Genomic DNA, 18,108 nt, shown 5'->3' on the forward strand with positions numbered 1-18,108 from the left:
TAAAGCATATGTTATTGCTCACTTAAAGGGGCCTGTAAATAATTAGTTAAATTATTAGCTATTTTAGATTTAATAATAATAATCTACCAGTCACTGTTGGTGAAGGGATCATCAACTGTCTACCATATAGCATATCAGTGGATACTGGATATACCAAATTGTTTTATAGTAATTAATCTTTTACGAATAAAACATTAATATTCTCTATTTTTTAGCATGTTAACAAGAATTATAAAAGCACGTCCAATTTTCCAATTGGCTAGGACACTCAACACACGCTCCGATGTTGTTTCGTATGGAACAGAAGAGAAAACAGAAGTGGAGGTTAGCAATATTGCAGATTCCAAAGATGTCAACAGACTGACTCAAATCTCAGGGTTTAGTCAGGTTGAGCAGACTCGCAAAGTGAAGATCTTCATCCCTGCAAAGAACGTGATGCAGAGTGGCACTCATGGTCAAGATAAATGGAGACTTAAATGGGATACCCAGGAGAGATATGAAAATCCACTGATGGGATGGGCCTCTTCATGTGATCCGCTTTCAAACCTACATCTTAGCTTCCCTACTCCTGAGGCTGCGATCGCATATTGTGCAAAATATGGTTTTGAGTATGAGGTTGTTCAACCTAAGAAAGTATCCAAGAAAACGAAATCCTATGGATCAAACTTTGCTTGGAGTTCCCACACTCGTGTTGTGACTAAATAACACTTCTAGGACTATAAAGATATATTATGTACATAGAAACACCTGAGACTGAAGTTTGGGAAATTTAATACCTTGTAAAACCATGCCATTTGGCTGGCAGCTGGTTACATTGTTATCAGCTTATATTATTTATTGTTATCATCTCCTTATCTAAATGAAAACCTTTGATGTCATCGGTAATTGAAATCACATTTTTGTACCCAGTATCTGTTGCTTTGAAAACCGACTGCTTATATTTCTTTGTGGTCTCATTTTGAACTGTTATTGCATCTTAAAATGTAATTTTCAATTTTTATGAAATTTTCTGTGATTTTTGATTAAAAGTACCGAAATCAAGCGTTTATCAAGATGAATGTGTTTGTATTATTTATAATCTACAGGAAGGGTTACTAAAGATGATCCTATAAGAAGGAAATGTTGTTAGCTGTCTTATGTTTATGTTTCTTCTCGTCTACAGCTTGCTATCACCTTACTCCTGAGTCTGAAGAACACTCTACTACTCTTGATTATCTGCGAACAACTAATAAAACTGTAAATGCTCTGCTAGAGGGGAAACTGTAAGATATGACGTTTTTGTTTACTTAAAGTACGCTAAGTTATTATAAATTCATATCATCCTGAATGAGAGGATTCAAATGTTTGTGTGAAATATAATTTAGTATAACTATAATTTTGTAATAACATTTGGGTAATTCTCCAAATGTCTTCTTTAATCATCTTAAAACATTTTTCAGAGAAGTAAAATGTGTTGCTTGTGAGGTGTTTGTCGAGACACTACAAATTCTCGTTCAATTAAATGCTTCGAGTAGTGAAATAGTTAGTCTGATCACAAAAGCTTGCATCATTCTTAAAATCGAGGATGAAAGGGTCAGTCTTTTAACTGAATTGTAATGTAGCTTAACTTATCAATATTTCTGTTCCTACAAAAAAACAAAAATAAAGCGCATTTTCCCCCTTACTTTCTCCCCACATCAATCAATATCGTGCCAACAGGTTTTATAGAAATTTAAGTGAATGAAAGGGTGAGAGAGCATGATAATGTGTATAGTGCAAATTGTTTAATTTTCTGGTTTAATTTTATTTCTAATAAGAAATTGTAACATTCTCACAACATTACCATTTACCAGGTCTGTTCATATATCACTGAAGAATTCCGAGATGAGTTTGTAACAGTATTGTTCCGTTTGATCCTCCACCCAACGTGGCTGTGTTACGCTGCTATTGGCCCCTCTTGTGGCGAACCACCGGATATTTTCACATTTTGGAACGTAACAATCCCCGGCAACAAACCAACTGGAGAACCACTTGTCAGACCCAAAGATGGGCTCCCCACTCTGAAAGTGGTACAGTTATCAGATGTCCACATTGATTTACAGTACACACCTGGGAGTGTTAAGAAATGTGGAGAGCCGCTTTGCTGCAGGGATGGTAAGTGACAAATTATACCATCGCTGCTTTTTGGGAAATAATTGTCCGTGATCTAGGTGGTTTATCAATCAATTTTCTTCTTCATAAATCAATTACTCATTAATTAATTATTGGCTTCCAATTAGCTCTTGGAAACTGGTGACTTTTCATTAAACAGTATATTAATAATTTTAGGTAAAGGGCTGAAAGACGATGAAGCTGGGTTTTGGGGATCTATGAATGCTCCCTGTGATATTCCTCTGAGGACATACAAAAACGCCCTCGAATTCATAAGTCAGCAGATTAAACCTGAGGTGATATTCTGGACTGGAGACATCCCAGCGCACGATGTGTGGAAACAGTCTCGCGCGGACCAGCTCCAACACATTCAGGTCACAGCTGATTTGATGAGCCAGTACTTCCCTGACACCAGGGTATACCCTTCTCTGGGTAACCACGAGAGCTCACCTGTCGACAGGTTTTTATATAAGTCACAATATTGAAATAGTGGATTATATATGGACACGTTCATTTGAGTTTGAGGATATTGGTAAACAAAAATAATAGCGTTTTCGACGATAGTGGCTTAATTTTGACATCTATTAACCTAGCACGTTCAGAAGTTCTGAACATTAGCCACGTAATCCATACTCCCATATGCACTGCTCAGAAAGAAAATCTGTTGTTGTTAGGCACTATAATGGTTCAAATGTCACATTTTGTGTGACTTAGTTAACTGCAGTTGTCTAATTATCATTTCTTAGTCTGAAATATAGTAGATTAGGTCAATCTAACAATTATGATACAACATTGGTTAAAGGGCACGGATCGAACGGTTACAAGGCAATATTTGGGTAACTTTGTCACACTCAGAATACCATACCTCTATTCTACTGTGAGGTGTCCTCAAAAACCTTTTAACTCATTATTTGATGGTTGATCTACCAATCATAGTCCTAAAATATGTTGTTTCGAATAGTTAGCTAATACAGGCACTTGGTTATTGGGAAATGAGGTTAATTCTGTCACAATATATGGAATTTTAAATTTTGGGCGAATTATTTATATCTGATTTTGGTTTGAAAGGCGGGAAAACTTTACATGATGACAATGTAGTTGATGCAAGTTAAGATCATGATCAGTTGATGTTTACATTGTCACAAAAAATGATACGAAATCGTAAATAGGTTAAAAACAATGATAATAGAATAAAATAGTCTCTTATAATAACTCTTATAATGACTGATGTGACAAAGTGAACATGTCTTGCCCCTATTTGGAAGATCTATATTCTATATCTTTATTAGAATATTGTCCAGAATATCAGAGCTTAAGTTTAACAATTTTAGGTTAAATTTGTCAAAGTCACTAAAAATGTGACAAAATTAACTTTTCCTGCCCCAACAATTTTAAGATAGTGTGTAAAAATTAGCATAGGCTGCTTTATTACCTATATAAATCAATCCAAACTACGAAAAAGATCTGTTAATCTGATGACGATTACCTAACTCTAATAATAACTGATGTGACAAAGTAAACATGTCTAGCCTCAATTTTGAAGATCTATAACTCTATTAGAATTCAACATTCTTTCAGAAAGAATTTAAAAAAAATGGACTATGGATGTGCTGCGAGTGTGCCAGTTCTGCAGAAGAACGGTACTGCCCATTTCCATCTGATGAGGAATCTATTGATTCTGATAGATTCTATGATAATAGAAACCAGGAGGATGCCTTAATTGCATCATATGCCCATGTACTTGAAAGTTGCCGTCGCTACTCTAAACTCGAGTTCTTAAATGCAATCAAGCAGCTCAATTCCTCAAAAAAATCTATGTTATCAACTTTATTCTACAATATAGATGGAAACGCATCTAACTTTGATAGCTTCCTAATTGAACTCAAAAGTATAGGGCACTCGTTTGATATGATTGGTCTTGCTGAAACCAATACTGATCCTGCACAGCAGGGTCTGTACCAAATTCCAGCATACACAGGATTCTATCACGAAACATTGGCAGGTAAGAAAAAAGGCACAGGTGTTGCACTCTATGTATCTGACCATTTGAACACTGTGGTCTTAGAAAATGTATCACACTGTACTACAAATATTGAGAGTCTCTTTGTTGAAACCACAGATAGCGCAGGCTGCAAAATTGTTCATGGAGTCATCTACCGACCCCCTAATGGCTGCTTTGATAGCTTTTGCGAAACCCTTGAATTACTTGCAAAGCAGCTAAATGGGAAAACTGTCAATTTGTTGGGAGACTTTAACTCAAACATACTTAATATATCTACCAGTTCCCAGCTCTTTGAGGATACTTTATACAGAAATGGCTTTTACCCGACTATCTCCATTGCAACACATTTTCGTCAAAACTGTAAATGTTCCTGCATCGATAACATTTTAACAAATAAAATTGAGAATATAGTCTTATCAGGTGTTATTGAAGAACGGCTTGGTGAGCATGCCCCTATATTTACCTTCACTTCAGTAGAGACCCCTCGCAATACAGAGCCTCAGAAACATGTCCGCTATTATGATTACTCAAGTTCCAAATTAAAAAGCTTTGTATCTGAACTTGAGGTGAGGGTAAACCAGCTCACTCCTTCAACAAAATTTGATGAGTTCACGGCATGTTTTGACCAGACACTTGACAAACACTGCAAACTGGAGGTACCAAAAGTGACAAAAAGAACTCCCAAACTTAACCCATGGATTACAGACAGTATCATCCAGTCTGTAGAAAGAAAGCATGAACTGCGTAAGGAGTGGTCTGACACCGTTACTAATAAGAACCCTGGTGGTAATTTCTTGCTCTACCAAGTATTTAGTGATTATCGTAGGATGCTCAAAGCTATCATTAAAGCTGCCAAACGTTGGCATTACTGTAACGAAATCGTAAACAACTGTGAAAACAGCAAGAAAACCTGGCAAATTATTAACGAACTCAGGGGCAAAAAGAAGAGGCAAACCAAGCCCCCATTTATCATTGATAACCAAAGAATAGTTGATAGAAGAGCAATTGCTAATGGATTCAATGCTTGGTTTGTCTCTATTGCACCAACGCTGAATGAGACACTGCATAATCTATCTGATGGCCTGCCTATATTACCCATGAAAACTTTCTATGACTTCCTGAACCCAAGAAATGAAAAAAATATTAGGCTAGAAGATTGCTCCCCAAACGAAATATTGAAAATCATAAGCGAGTTCGAAAATGGTAAAGCCAGTGACATTCCCATATAAGTGTAGTAAAAAAGTCATCTCATGTAATCGCACCTGTATTATCGAATTACTTCAATATCCTTATGACCAAAGGTATATTTCCTGATGTCCTGAAAACTGGTAAAATAACACCTGTATATAAGAAAGGTAACCCAGAAGAAATTGAGAACTACCGTCCTATCTCCACACTGTCCGTCTTCGGTAAGATCTTTGAAAAGCTCATATATTCTAGAATATACGGATTTGTTAGCTCCCAGGGAGTTATATCGAAGACGCAGTTTGGATTTAGGAAATCTCACTCTACATCTCATGCAGTCAATTACTCTGTAAATTTGATTACGAAATCTCTTAAACTTAAGAATCATGTTTTAGGAATATTCATTGACCTAAGCAAAGCTTTTGACACTATCGACCATTCAACACTTCTTATAAAACTAGAGGGATGTGGAGTGAGAGGAGTTGCAAATAACCTCATTAAAAGCTACTTGACAAACAGGCAACAATACACCGAAGTTGTAGGAGAAAAATCAGATACCCTATCTATTCGATTTGGTGTCCCACAGGGTTCAATTCTTGGACCTCTCCTATTTCTTCTTTATATGAACGACATCACAAACAGTTCTAAACTAGGATCATTTGTTACCTTTGCTGATGATACCAATATATTTGTTGTCGGAAAAACAAAACGTGAGGCATATGAACGAGGAAATGAGCTTTTGTCATCATTAAAGTCTTATATGAGAGCGAATAAGTTACATATAAACATGTCTAAGTGCTGCTACATACACTTCAAACCCACCATGGCAGGTTCTAAGTTAGAGACTTTATCACACCCTGAAGTTGTATTAACTATAGACAACTTTCCAATCAAAAAGGTTTCATCCGCAAAATTTCTGGGTGTTATAATTGACGAGAACCTATCATGGGAAGATCACATCAAAGCACTTAAGCGAACTCTAAATCATTCCACATCCACTTTATGTAGACTTCGCTGCTCCCTTCCAGAATTTCTACACCAACAATTATATTATACTCTGTTCGAATCACATCTTTCCTACTGTATATCTGTATGGGGTGGGGCAGCGAAACAACGTATAAGCTCATTATTTACTGCTCAGAAGTACTGTCTCAGAGTACTATTTGGTGACAGGCTGGCGTACCTTGATAAGTTTAAGACTTGTGCACGTACTAGGCCTATAGGACACCAGAAACTTGACCAAAAATTTTTCATAAAAGAGCACACCAAACCGATATTTAAGCATAATAATATTCTAGCTATACAAAATCTCTATACATACCACAGTTACCTCGAGCTCTACAAGATAATGAAATTCCGTGCTCCAATATCCTTACATGAAGGTTACACGTGTTCCTCGAGGAAACCATGCCTTCTAATCTGTCAGGCAGACCCACCTGACAATCACAACACTAGATCAACCAAAATTTTTAACATTTTAACCCCAAAATTCAGAATGACTGACTTTACTACTAGTGTAATGTGCTTGCGAGGTAAGCTAAAACGTGCGCTATTAACGAATCAACATAATCACGCCCTGCTTGATTGGACTGTCAAAGATTTTGACTGCGCAAATCTTATTTCCCAAACATTATAACTGGCTGGTCACACACATCTCAATTAAAATTACCCTAGGCTACTGTTTTCCAAGTCTTGTCCTGTGAGTAAAGTATGTGTGAGAAAGTTTTAATAAAATTATTGTATATTTACTTTTGAATTTAAAAAATCTAATTTGAGAATGAAGTTTAAGGAAATTTTAATTAGCACTGTATAGTTTAAGATATTTATAGCTTATTATAACCATTGATACAAAGGCCATAATCTTTCGCCAGCTCTCCAATATCCACCTTGAAAGCTTGAAGCTGCATTTTATATCCTTGAACTACACAATATAAACCAAAGAATGTTTTAGTGTAGACTTTTTGTCACAACAAGACTGCAACCTATAATAACAACTATAAACAGAACCCCTAATGTCTGCTTACAATTTTTCTTCTAGTCCTAATCTGAGCCTTGTCTCTATAAACTTAACTGAACTAGCGTTTCGGTGTGTGCAAAAGCTTCCAGGCACGCGCATTCCTTGCCCCGTTAGTTACCTGTCCTTCCAAAACCAAACTAGCAGTCAAGGACAAAAAGTCATACACCAAATGGGCATTATATTTTATGAATTGTTTTACATCTTTTTATTCTGTAAAAATGTGCTAAAATTAAATTTCTTGTTTCGTTGAAAAAATTTCTTGTTTCATTGAAGAAACGATTGGTAGAATATTGTCCAGAACATCAGAGCTCAAGTTTAACAATTTTAGATTAATTTGTCAAAGACGCTGAAAATGTGACAAAATTAACTTTCCCTGCCCCAACAATATCAAGATAGTGTGTTAAAATTGGCATAGGATGCTTTATTGCCTATATTAATCGATCCAAACTACGAAAAAGATCTGTTACTCTGATGACGATTACCTAAGTCTTATAATAACTGATGTGACAAAGTAAACATGTCTTGCCCCTATTTTGAAGAGCTATACCTCTATTAGAATACTATGTAACTTTATCATCAATGAACTAGTTATTTTGCCAGCAAGGAGCTAACAGAGTTATAATAATTTTTTTGTGACGAAGTTACCCTATTTTTGACCATGTTGCGGCAGTTTAATTGTGACACTGTTAACATATTACCACCCGATAATGAATTATGTGACTGGTGCATGGAACTAGCAGTGTTGTTTGATCCATAGTACATAATATAAGGGGTTTAAGCTGGTATATCATTATTTGTTCAATTTCACACTTGTTCAGATATCATCAAGATTATGTGACAAAGTAAACTTGTTTGTGCCTTCTGTGTTTTAATTCCTTACGACTATATGATATAATAACAATTCCTAGCACTTCCGGGCCATCAAATATACCTACACTACTCAGCATTGCTTATCATTGTGCCCTAAACATTCTTCACATGTTTTCTTAAATGTGTGACAGAGTAAACCTGAGTGCACCATCTAACGAAAAAAGTCGTCAAATATGTAGGTAATGGTCATATGTACCCATCTAATCAACTGGACACTCAAAAATTTGGTCAAAAACGGCAGCAAGGGGTCTATATTTACTCCGTCACATGTTTATAGTGTGACAATGTAACCATTTCCGTGCCTGCCGTATTTAAGCGATATCTTATCACCTGATTAAGATATCGTTGAGTGACAAAGTTAGCATAGAGGATGAGACGATTACCCTAACCATCAAGGATTTGTGTAATTTCATAGTGTGACAAATTCAATTACACTGTGCCTTTTAATAGGGTCACTTATATTTACCAATATCCTCAAACTCAAATGAACGTGTCCATATGGGCAATTTCACGTAAAGTAAATTACACTTTGCACAAAAATTTGGCCTTATTCTGACTCTCAAGCATTACACAAACATAACAGAATCATGATAAATTGCATGAAACATCTCTTATGTACTCCACACACAGCTATATTAAGATTTTTACTCCAACTGCTATGGCTTTTGAGTGAGGCACGTTTGAAAATGTAAAGTAAATTACAGGGCACAAATTGACATTCCTGACCAACGTGTATTGAAATCTCATTTCGTGCCCAGGTGTGAGAGTAAACATTTAAATATTTTTCATGCACACTGGCAAATGTCTTGCCTGTACTGGAAAGGGTTTGTTTTGGTAAATGGTTAATAGCTGTGTTCTGTAGAAGCCTTTGTTCCTTGTAAAGTAAGTTACTCTTTTGTGTCAAGTAGTTTACACTGTTACACAATCCTTTGATTTTAACTGTTTAAAGCTGCCCCTTTGTCTTTAATTCGTTTGCTAAGTGTATGAACTATGTAATATATGATTAATAATGATATATCAGTTTATCATTAGCCAATTAAGGGGGCCGGGGGGGCCTTCATCAAAATTTTCTCGAAATTGACTTTATAGTTGTTTCTAATAGAGGGGAGTGATATCTATCAGATGCTTTTGGTCCCATGGAAAAATATTGTTCCTAGACGAAATTATTATCGGTCAAATGTCAGCGCTTATGTGTAATTGTATTGCGCGAGCGATTTTCAATTTTTGAAAATCTTGGACCTCAAAAAATCGTCAAAAAACGAGGTTCAAGATTTTCAAAATCGAATAAAATATGTTTAAAGGCCTATATCAAAATTCTGTTTGGCTCATCTCTTTTAAATTATCTCTAGAACATATCCTGAAAGTTTCAGGGTGATTGCTCAAAACATGTAGGAGAAAATAGATTTTTAGACTCGATTTTCAGGACACGTGATTGAAAATCGCTCGCGCAATACAATTACACATAAGTGCTGATCTTTGACCGACAATAATTTCGGCTAGGAATAATATTTTTCCATGGGACCAAAAGCATCTGATAAATATCACTCCCTTCTATCAGAAACAATTAAAAAGTCAATTTCGAGGGAATTTTGATGAAGACCCCCCGGCCCCCTTAATTGGTTGATTGATCCACTGATTGGGTCCACAGTTAGCCCAGTTATACAGAGTAGGTAGGTGGGCGTAAATGTACGAATGTTTCCCAGCTCAAAAATTTGTGTTCAAGCAGGCCACTGGATTTTCTGTAAAGTAAAGTATTATTTATATTATATTTTCGAAAAGTCAATTTTTAACCATTTTAAACCATTTTTATAGATTTCTTTAATGAAATTCTGACCAGAACCAATCTATTATCACTTTTAAATAACTTTTATTCTGTTTGACAATCGTTACTTGTTGTGTTTTACTACTATTACTGAATAAAAAGCATATGTGTAAATTACTTGACACGTAAATTACTTGACATGTAACTTACTTGACGCTGGTATTGACATGATCTGATATCTATGGATCTAAATAAACAAGTACATTATGTCTTGACATCAGAGTTAGCTTGTTTTAGCAAGATTTCAGCAAGAAATAACATGAAATGTGGCCAGCAGAAAACTTTTTTGTTTTTTATGTATAGTAATTTACACTAAAAACAGGAGAAAGTAGAATAGCATTGCTCCGAATCTGCTTAAATTTTGAGTCCCAAATTTTGCATACAGCTTCAGTGAAGTGGTATGCACCTTTACAGATCAAGAATTAATGAATATTACAACAATCTCTTTTTAGTAAACAGCTTTTATTATAGAGTAGTTTTAGCCTGTAAAACATGACAATTTATGGGTATTTTGAAAACGCGATAACACAGAAACGAAGTGAGATATTTATAAGCGGTTTTTTGTGTCTAACAGTTTATAATCTTCTCTTTCAGACTCCAATCAAAGCTAGTGCCATAACTGAAATTTATTTTTTTCCCTCCTTGTTCATGTTTCATGAAATTGCCCATATACAGTTTTGCGGCAAAAATATCAATATTCATATAAATATCGTTTCAATTGAAAATTTGCTTTGAAAATTAAACATTTCAGTTTCCCACCTCCTGGAGTTACCACGGATCACTTGTCCAACAACTGGCTGAACAACTTCGTTCAGAAAGTCTGGTCTAGATGGCTCCCTCCTGAGTCTCTTTCTACTATCGGATAGTGAGTTCTTTTGGAGTGTGCGTTTTGGAATATGTAATGAAAATTTGGGTACAACAGATTAAAGGATAAATTATGTACTCATGGACACAATACTAACCCTATTTCTAACCCTCCTCTTTCATTATTACCCAAATCCCCTCAGTGCCGGATACTACGCAGTACAATACTCAGAGCGGCTCCGTATAATCTCCCTAAACACACAATACTGTGACAACCTCAACTTCTGGCTATACCTCAACAACAGGGACCCGGCTAACATGCTGGCGTGGCTTGTAGCTGAGCTGTCCTGGGCGGAGGGGGCCGGAGTGAAAGTTGTTATTCTAGGACACATTCCAACAGGGAGGAGCGATTGTATGAAGGCCTTCAGTTGGAACTACTATAGAATCATTGACAGGTTCGTTTTGAGATGTTTCATAAGAAGACACAAAGATATCGTGCTCCTCAGTTACTTGAAATCAGAAATGCTAAATGGGGGGTGGTGGCTGTGTGTCAGGTACACTAAACCGATTACTTTGTATCAGGTTTGAGTCTACAGTAGTGGGTCAGTACATGGGTCACACACACCAGGACCACTTTAGTATGATGTACAGTGAGGAGCCTGACCACCATCCTACAGCCTTCCAGTTCATATCTCCTTCTCTCACTACTTACAGCAACCTCAGACCCTCTATCAGAGTCTATACACTGGACGGTAAGTGGACCACTATTTTTAGAAGTTTTAATCATCAATCTCATTTCAATTTGCATTTAATGCACAAAAAAACCAGCATAAAAAGCAGGTTCTACTCATGTCTCTGGTAACTATTAGACAACTATTTCACTTCAGAATTCACAAATCACAAATTACAATCAGCTTCATTGGGGCGCAAGAGTTTTCCGCCTATCAAACCCAGTGCAAAGATTTTCGGATTTTATCATGCAAATATCAGTCCTAGTGTTGGGATTATACTAAGAGTCACTGTAAGTATGTGTTAGAGGTGTAGTTGGGAGCCGATCAGCAATAAACAGGGCCACCCTACAGTTGAACTAATTGTCCGCTTATATTTGTCAATTAATCCATTCTGTCATTCTCACATTGCCTCATTGTACATTTTTCTCTCAAACCTTTTCTTCCTCTTTCCTCCCGCGGCACTTCAGGACGCAGGCTGCAATCATAATCTCAATCAGTTGTAAGATTGTGAAAAAGGAGAACCCAATAAACAGATCAACAGTTCCACCAAATTCTGCCAATAAGTTATGGGGTTGATATGCTGGCTTTTGCTGCGTATCCTGCACTCGAATATCGTCGTAATACACGTGCAAACGTGCAATGTTATCCTTCGCGTGCTCGTAAGTGGGCATTTCAACACTTCTGAGGAACATGTTGAAGTATTGTCGGGTGGAAGGGAAGGGTGAGGAAGTTACCACTGCCTCCCATTCATTGTATTGGCATGGTTCCGGACATCTCTCAAACTTAACCGTTCTTTTTCTTATCATGTTGTTTACCAGAACTGAACAAGCTCTCTCGTGAATTAGGGCACACGTGTATTTGTAGAAAGGAGCATTGATGAAAAGTTTCTTTATTTGATCTATTTCTGAAGTCATATTATCTTCAGTTGTGGAAGGTCCAGATTCTTTAAAGAATGTTTTATTAACAGTTTCTGTAGTCCCATCATAATAAGATTGGTAATAATCTTGTGCTCTGATAGGCTTGATTATCTCGATGAACTCATCTAATATGTGTGTTTTGTTCTGAAACCACATCTTCCCTGCAAAGTATATGGGGATACAAGCACACTTGTGAATCATCGCCTCTACCGCCTGCCGTTGCCAACACTCTCGAATTGATTCATACTTCGCATTCCGTTTGCTGTAAATGTTCTCCACGTTTTTACACGTACCATGAGGAGGCCCCAACCGTTTAGCAGACTTAGCTTTGAGCTTAACAAAAGTTTCGGTCCCGGGTGAGATAAAGTATCCACCCTGATTCATCATAACATTCTCATCTTGATCCCTGATAAAGATAATAAGCCCGTGGGATGAAGTAGTTGGGAGGTAATCTCGTAAGTTTGTGTTGAGGTTGATTGAGAAGCCCCCTCGGGAACCCCCGATGGATTGTTGTAATAACCCATCCTCGTTAATATCTAGACACATACCTAACTCAGTGGGGTTTATACTCTCCTTGACATCCGTTACATTCCTCCCAATACTCTCAAAGAAGTAGTGAGGAGTTCCAGTCACCATGGTCTTGATATCCAGAGAGAACTTCATCTGTAGAGAACCCCTCTCTACTTCGTACTTAACAACCTTTTTGAAAACTTCTTTGTTAGCATCAAACAGTTCCGAGAGATTTCCCACCCCATCGTATCTCTCTAACAGACCCATCGCCTGATCGAAAGCTTCAAGTACCTCCACCTGATCTTCTCTCTCCATCGCCTCCCTCATGGAAGTGTAGTTGATGTAGTTGGAGCTGCATATGGTAAGAGCAGGTAAGGTTACGTTATCTTTCCAAAGAGTAGATGATTGGTTGTATGAATCGTATTTGAAGTAAGCTCTAAGTAGTGAGTAGACCATGTAAATAGTCATGATAAAAAGAGCGCCTACTACAATCGCCCAGAGAATCCTACAAATACGTGGTCTTCTCTTCTGGCGGAGAACCTGAGGAAGACGTTTCATGTTCATGATATCTTAACAAAGCAAAATTTGAAATTTTCAAACACCAAATTCGACAAAAATGGGATTACCCTCACCTGAAAATAATCGCTGGCTAAATCTTGGAAAATGTGAGGTTATGGTTTTGAGTCTCCTCGGGCGGAGCTTCCTGCTCCATAGTACTGGAATCATCCCATGGCTCTGAGTTTATCACCACCATCTTTAAAAAAGAGGAAATTGTTTTAGGTTGGTACCTTTTTCCAAGCTAATCTGGCCTATGTAATACAGTATTGACTATTTATATTGAAACTGTGCAATCAAGGAGAACTTCTCGGCTTGAACAAAAGTTAGAAGTAAAGAACTACACAATAACTCCCATAACTGGGCATAGTTTAGCGGAACTACCGTGTACGTGCCTCATTTTGATAGGCTTTGTTAATTTTAGGCTATGAAATCATGTGCAAGCTTGTTTAATTTGTATCAGGAAAATAGCCGTATCTTTCCAAAGTGGCCGGCTAATTTAATAATGACGTATCTAACACTTCTTTTGGCTAAACATGGAAGCCCAGGAAATTACCAAATAATTAGCGAAAGAATTATTGAACAAAAGAATGCACATCCCACAATCAGCCAATATTTGTTATGGCTTTTAATATAAAATCTAAATACCAGGAGACCTGGAATGACAGGTGTGGTAACTTGTGGTAACTTGTGGTAACTTGTGGTAACTTGCGGTAACTCGTTCAGGTATTCATCGGAAGTCAACATTCAGACCTCTCAAATCAGAAACTTGGCTCCTTGACTTGGACAGAGCTAATGAGAAGAATGAGACTGTTTGGGAACTGGAATACGATTCACAGGTTACAATAATATTAGTATATATAAAATTAAAATTTTACTGTTATATGGACACGTTCATTTGAGTTTGAGGATATTGGTAAATATAAGTGACCCTATTAAAAGGCACAGTGTAGTTGACTTTGTCACACTATGAAATTACACAAACCCTTGATGGTTAGGATAATCGTCTCATCCTCTAGGCTAACTTTGTCACATAACGATATCTTAATCAGGTGATAAGATATCGCTTAAAGATAAGATATCGCTTAAATACGGCCGGCACGGAAATGGTTACATTGTCACACTATAAACATGTGACAGAGTAAATATGGACCCCTTGCTGCCGTTTTCGACCAAAATTTTGAGTGTCCAGTTGATTGGATGTGTACATATGACCATTACCTACATATTTGACGACTTTTTTCGTTAGATGGTGCACTCAGGTTTACTCTGTCACACATTTAAGAAAATATGTGAACAATGTTTAGGGAACCCTGATAAGCAATGCTGAGTAGTGTAGGTTTAGTTAATGGCCTGGAAGTGCTAGGAATTGTTATTATATCATATAGTCGCAAGGAATTAAAACACAGAAGGCACAGACAAGTTTACTTTGTCACATAATCTTGATGATATCTGAACATGTGTGAAATTGAACAAATAATGATATACCAGCTTAAACCATTTGTATTACGTACTATGGATCAAACAACACTGCTAGTACCATGCACCAGTCACATAAATCATTAACGTGTGGTAATATGTTAACAGTGTCACAATTAAACTACCACAACATGGTCAAAAATAGGGTAATTTCGTCACAAAAAAATTATTATAACTCTGTCAGCTCCTTGCTGGCAAAATAACTAGTTAGTTTATCGACATTTTTTTGATGATAAAATTACATAGTATTCTAATAGAGGTATAGATCTTCAAAATAGGGGCAAGACATGTTTACTTTGTCACATCAGTTATTATTACAGTTAGGTAATCGTCATCACATTAACGTATATTTTTTTGTAGTTTGGATTGATTTATTTAGGTAATAAGCAGGTGATAAGGCAGCCTATGCTAATTTTTACACACTATCTTGAAATTGTTGGGGCAGGAAAAGTTAATTTTGTCACATTTTTAGTGACTTTGACAAATTTAACCTAAAATTGTTAAACTTGAGCTCTGATGTTCTGGACAATATTCTACCAATTTTTTCTGAAAGAATGTTAAATTCTAATAGAGTTATAGAATATATAGATCTTCAAAATAGGGGCAAGACATGTTTACTTTGTCACATCAGTTATTATAAGAGTTATTACTTATTATAAGAGACTATTTCATTATATAATCATTGTTACGATTTCGTATAATTTTTTGTGACAATGTAAACATCAACTGATCTTAACTTGCATCAACTACATTGTCATCATGTAAAGTTTTCCCGCCTTTCAAACCAAAATCAGATATAAATAATTCGCCCAAAATTTTAAATTCCATATATTGTGACAAAATTAACCTCATTGTGCCTGTATTAGCTTACTATTCAAAGCAACATATTTTAGGGCTATGATTGGTACTCCGTACTTGGTAGATCAACCATCAAATAATGAGTAAAAAGGGTTTTGAGGACACCTCACAGTAGAATAGAGGTATGGTATTCTGAGTGTGACAAAGTTACCTAAATATTGCCTTGTAACCGTTCGATCCGTGCCCTTTAACCAATGTTGTATCATAATTGTTAGATTGACCTAATCTACTATGTTTCAGACCAAGGAATGATAATTAGACAACTGCAGTTAAATAAGTCACACAAAATGTGACATTTGAACCATTATAGTGCCTAACAACAATAGATTTTCTTTCTGAGCAGTGCATATGGGAGTATGGGTTACGCGGCTAATGTTCAGAACTTCTGAACGTGCTAGGTTAATAGATGTCAAAATTAAGCCACTATCGTCAAAAACGCTATTATTTTTGTTTACCAATATCCTCAAACTCAAATGAACGTGTCCATATATAACAGTAAAATTTTAATTTCCATCTTATCCCTGTTTTGTTTCCTATCCTTTGGTATAAATGTCTCTCAGTGTTACTGTGGAGTGTGGTAGTATTCAAAATTATTATATTATATTATATTAACTTATGTCCAGTTGATTATAAAATTAAGCAATACCCAGTAACCCCTGCAGAGTGCGTATAATATGACGTGGTTGGTGCCCGACACGATGCACCAGTTGTACAAAACATTCCAACAAGACCGAGGATTCTTCGAGAAGACCTTCTGGAAGTTAGTTTCCTTTTAGATATCCCTGATAACACAGGTGTTGTACTTTTAAATGTATCTCTGGCAGTCAAGCTTGCACTATTCTAAAAACCTATAGCCGTAAAAACTAGTTAATATTTCTTCTTCGATGTCGATAATTTGCATTAAATGACAGTTTATTTTCAAATTGTTCGGCAGGTTTAAATTCCACGACCAGCCCAACATGCCTTGTGATGATAATTGCTACAGAAACAATCTCTGTGAGATGATAACTGGTAGATCACGCGATCCAAATATTTGCAAAGATATTTCTCTCGATAAACAAGAGGAATTCTTCCTGCGACATAACATGTGCTGAAACAATGCTCACAGTTGGAATAAGGGGTTAAAGTTGGTTTTACTGCTGAAACTCATAACATGTTAACAACAAAATGGAATGGAATGTGAGTGACCTGCCTCTGTAATCTGGAGTCAGTCAAATGAAAACCAAAAACAGACCAGAATCTTTATTGTAATAACGTGTCCCTGCAGTTAAGAGATTCTGTTGGAATCTACATGATTCTATTGAAAATCATTTTTACATTGTTTGAATGTTTGATTTTACTTTGATTCCCATACCAGAAGATAATTTATTTAATTGATTTTATGTTTATTTTTGTAATGATAATCGTGTTTTTACAGAAAATTTCTCAGTGTTTGTTCTTTGTATCGCTCTGTGTTTTTATCTTGCTCGGTCTTGCTATATTTTTATGTTTGCTTAATTGTTTTTATTGGTAGTACTTGACTAATTATTGAAAAACTGTGTTATTCACTGCTTCCATGTCGATAACAGAACAGAAATTACTTTTCTTCAAGTTAAATTAAAAGATAGAGCATAATTATAATACGTAATAAGTCCAGAATAGACTGTCACTGTTACACTTACACTTATTGACTGTAACATTGTGTCACTTTAACGCCCAGTGGCTATAACTTTTCTTTGTGATGATCAGAAAAATCTAATCACAAGAATATGACCGAATAACATTAAAATAGCATTCAGCTTTTAAATAAACATCGTCTAAATCATTGTTATTTGATACAATGAGAATATAATTAAGAAGGACTGTTTCTACTCAGCGTCCGATTCAGCTTCATTAGTTAATATGATTTCTGGGTGTACACTGTACGTGGTATGATGGTTATACGGGTGAAATCATGTGGAGTTGGACTTTCTGTACCAAACTTTACCAAGGTGCAATATTTGGTACCAAGGCATTTATCTTAAGATCTTGTTGATCAATTTTCTTTAAACTTTTTAGATAGTAAAATAACTATAATAGAAACAATCTGTGCGATTTTGGGCGAATTTCTATGTGCCAAACTTGAGATATCACTTAAAACACAAGAAAATATCTCCAAACTGATTGTTCCTATTTTTATCTAGACACTTATTTTACTTCGGAGTATTCCAACAGCCATATTGTTACACAAGTGCAACCAGCCAATTACA

At 36.1% G+C, this 18,108-nt stretch overlaps 2 protein-coding genes across 2 annotated transcripts; one reads left to right on the top strand and one right to left on the bottom strand.

The window, feature by feature from the left end:
* The first annotated feature begins 1,074 nt into the window (after window positions 1–1,074).
* On the top strand, window positions 1,075–17,415 carry LOC134814660 (sphingomyelin phosphodiesterase-like). The gene is made up of 10 exons (XM_063822826.1): window positions 1,075–1,262; window positions 1,440–1,572; window positions 1,833–2,133; window positions 2,308–2,590; window positions 10,778–10,891; window positions 11,034–11,285; window positions 11,413–11,582; window positions 14,270–14,382; window positions 16,543–16,640; window positions 16,815–17,415. Exons 1-10 carry the CDS (start codon window positions 1,120–1,122, stop codon window positions 16,972–16,974), a joined length of 1,767 nt encoding a protein of 588 aa, XP_063678896.1. The 5' UTR covers window positions 1,075–1,119; the 3' UTR covers window positions 16,975–17,415.
* LOC134814671 (acid-sensing ion channel 1-like) lies at window positions 11,990–13,552 on the bottom strand. Its single transcript, XM_063822837.1, has one exon. The coding sequence runs from the start codon at window positions 13,550–13,552 to the stop codon at window positions 11,990–11,992; it is 1,563 nt and encodes a 520-aa protein (XP_063678907.1).
* Window positions 17,416–18,108: the final 693 nt, after the last annotated feature.

The sequence above is a fragment of the Bolinopsis microptera genome, chromosome 5 (assembly GCF_026151205.1).
Source record: "Bolinopsis microptera isolate Bmic1 chromosome 5, MBARI_Bmic_1.0, whole genome shotgun sequence".
Lineage (NCBI taxonomy): Eukaryota > Metazoa > Ctenophora > Tentaculata > Lobata > Bolinopsidae > Bolinopsis > Bolinopsis microptera.

Excerpts from the sequence above, each read along its gene's own strand:
- LOC134814660 (XM_063822826.1), top strand. The coding sequence starts at position 1,120 with ATGTTGTTAGCTGTCTTATGTTTATGTTTCTTCTCGTCTACAGCTTGC. Across the intron at positions 10,892-11,033 it reads TCTCTTTCTACTATCGGATA|TGCCGGATACTACGCAGTAC; the intron begins GTGAGTTCTTTT and ends AAATCCCCTCAG. Across the intron at positions 16,641-16,814 it reads TTCGAGAAGACCTTCTGGAA|GTTTAAATTCCACGACCAGC; the intron begins GTTAGTTTCCTT and ends ATTGTTCGGCAG.
- LOC134814671 (XM_063822837.1), bottom strand. The coding sequence starts at position 13,552 with ATGAACATGAAACGTCTTCCTCAGGTTCTCCGCCAGAAGAGAAGACCA.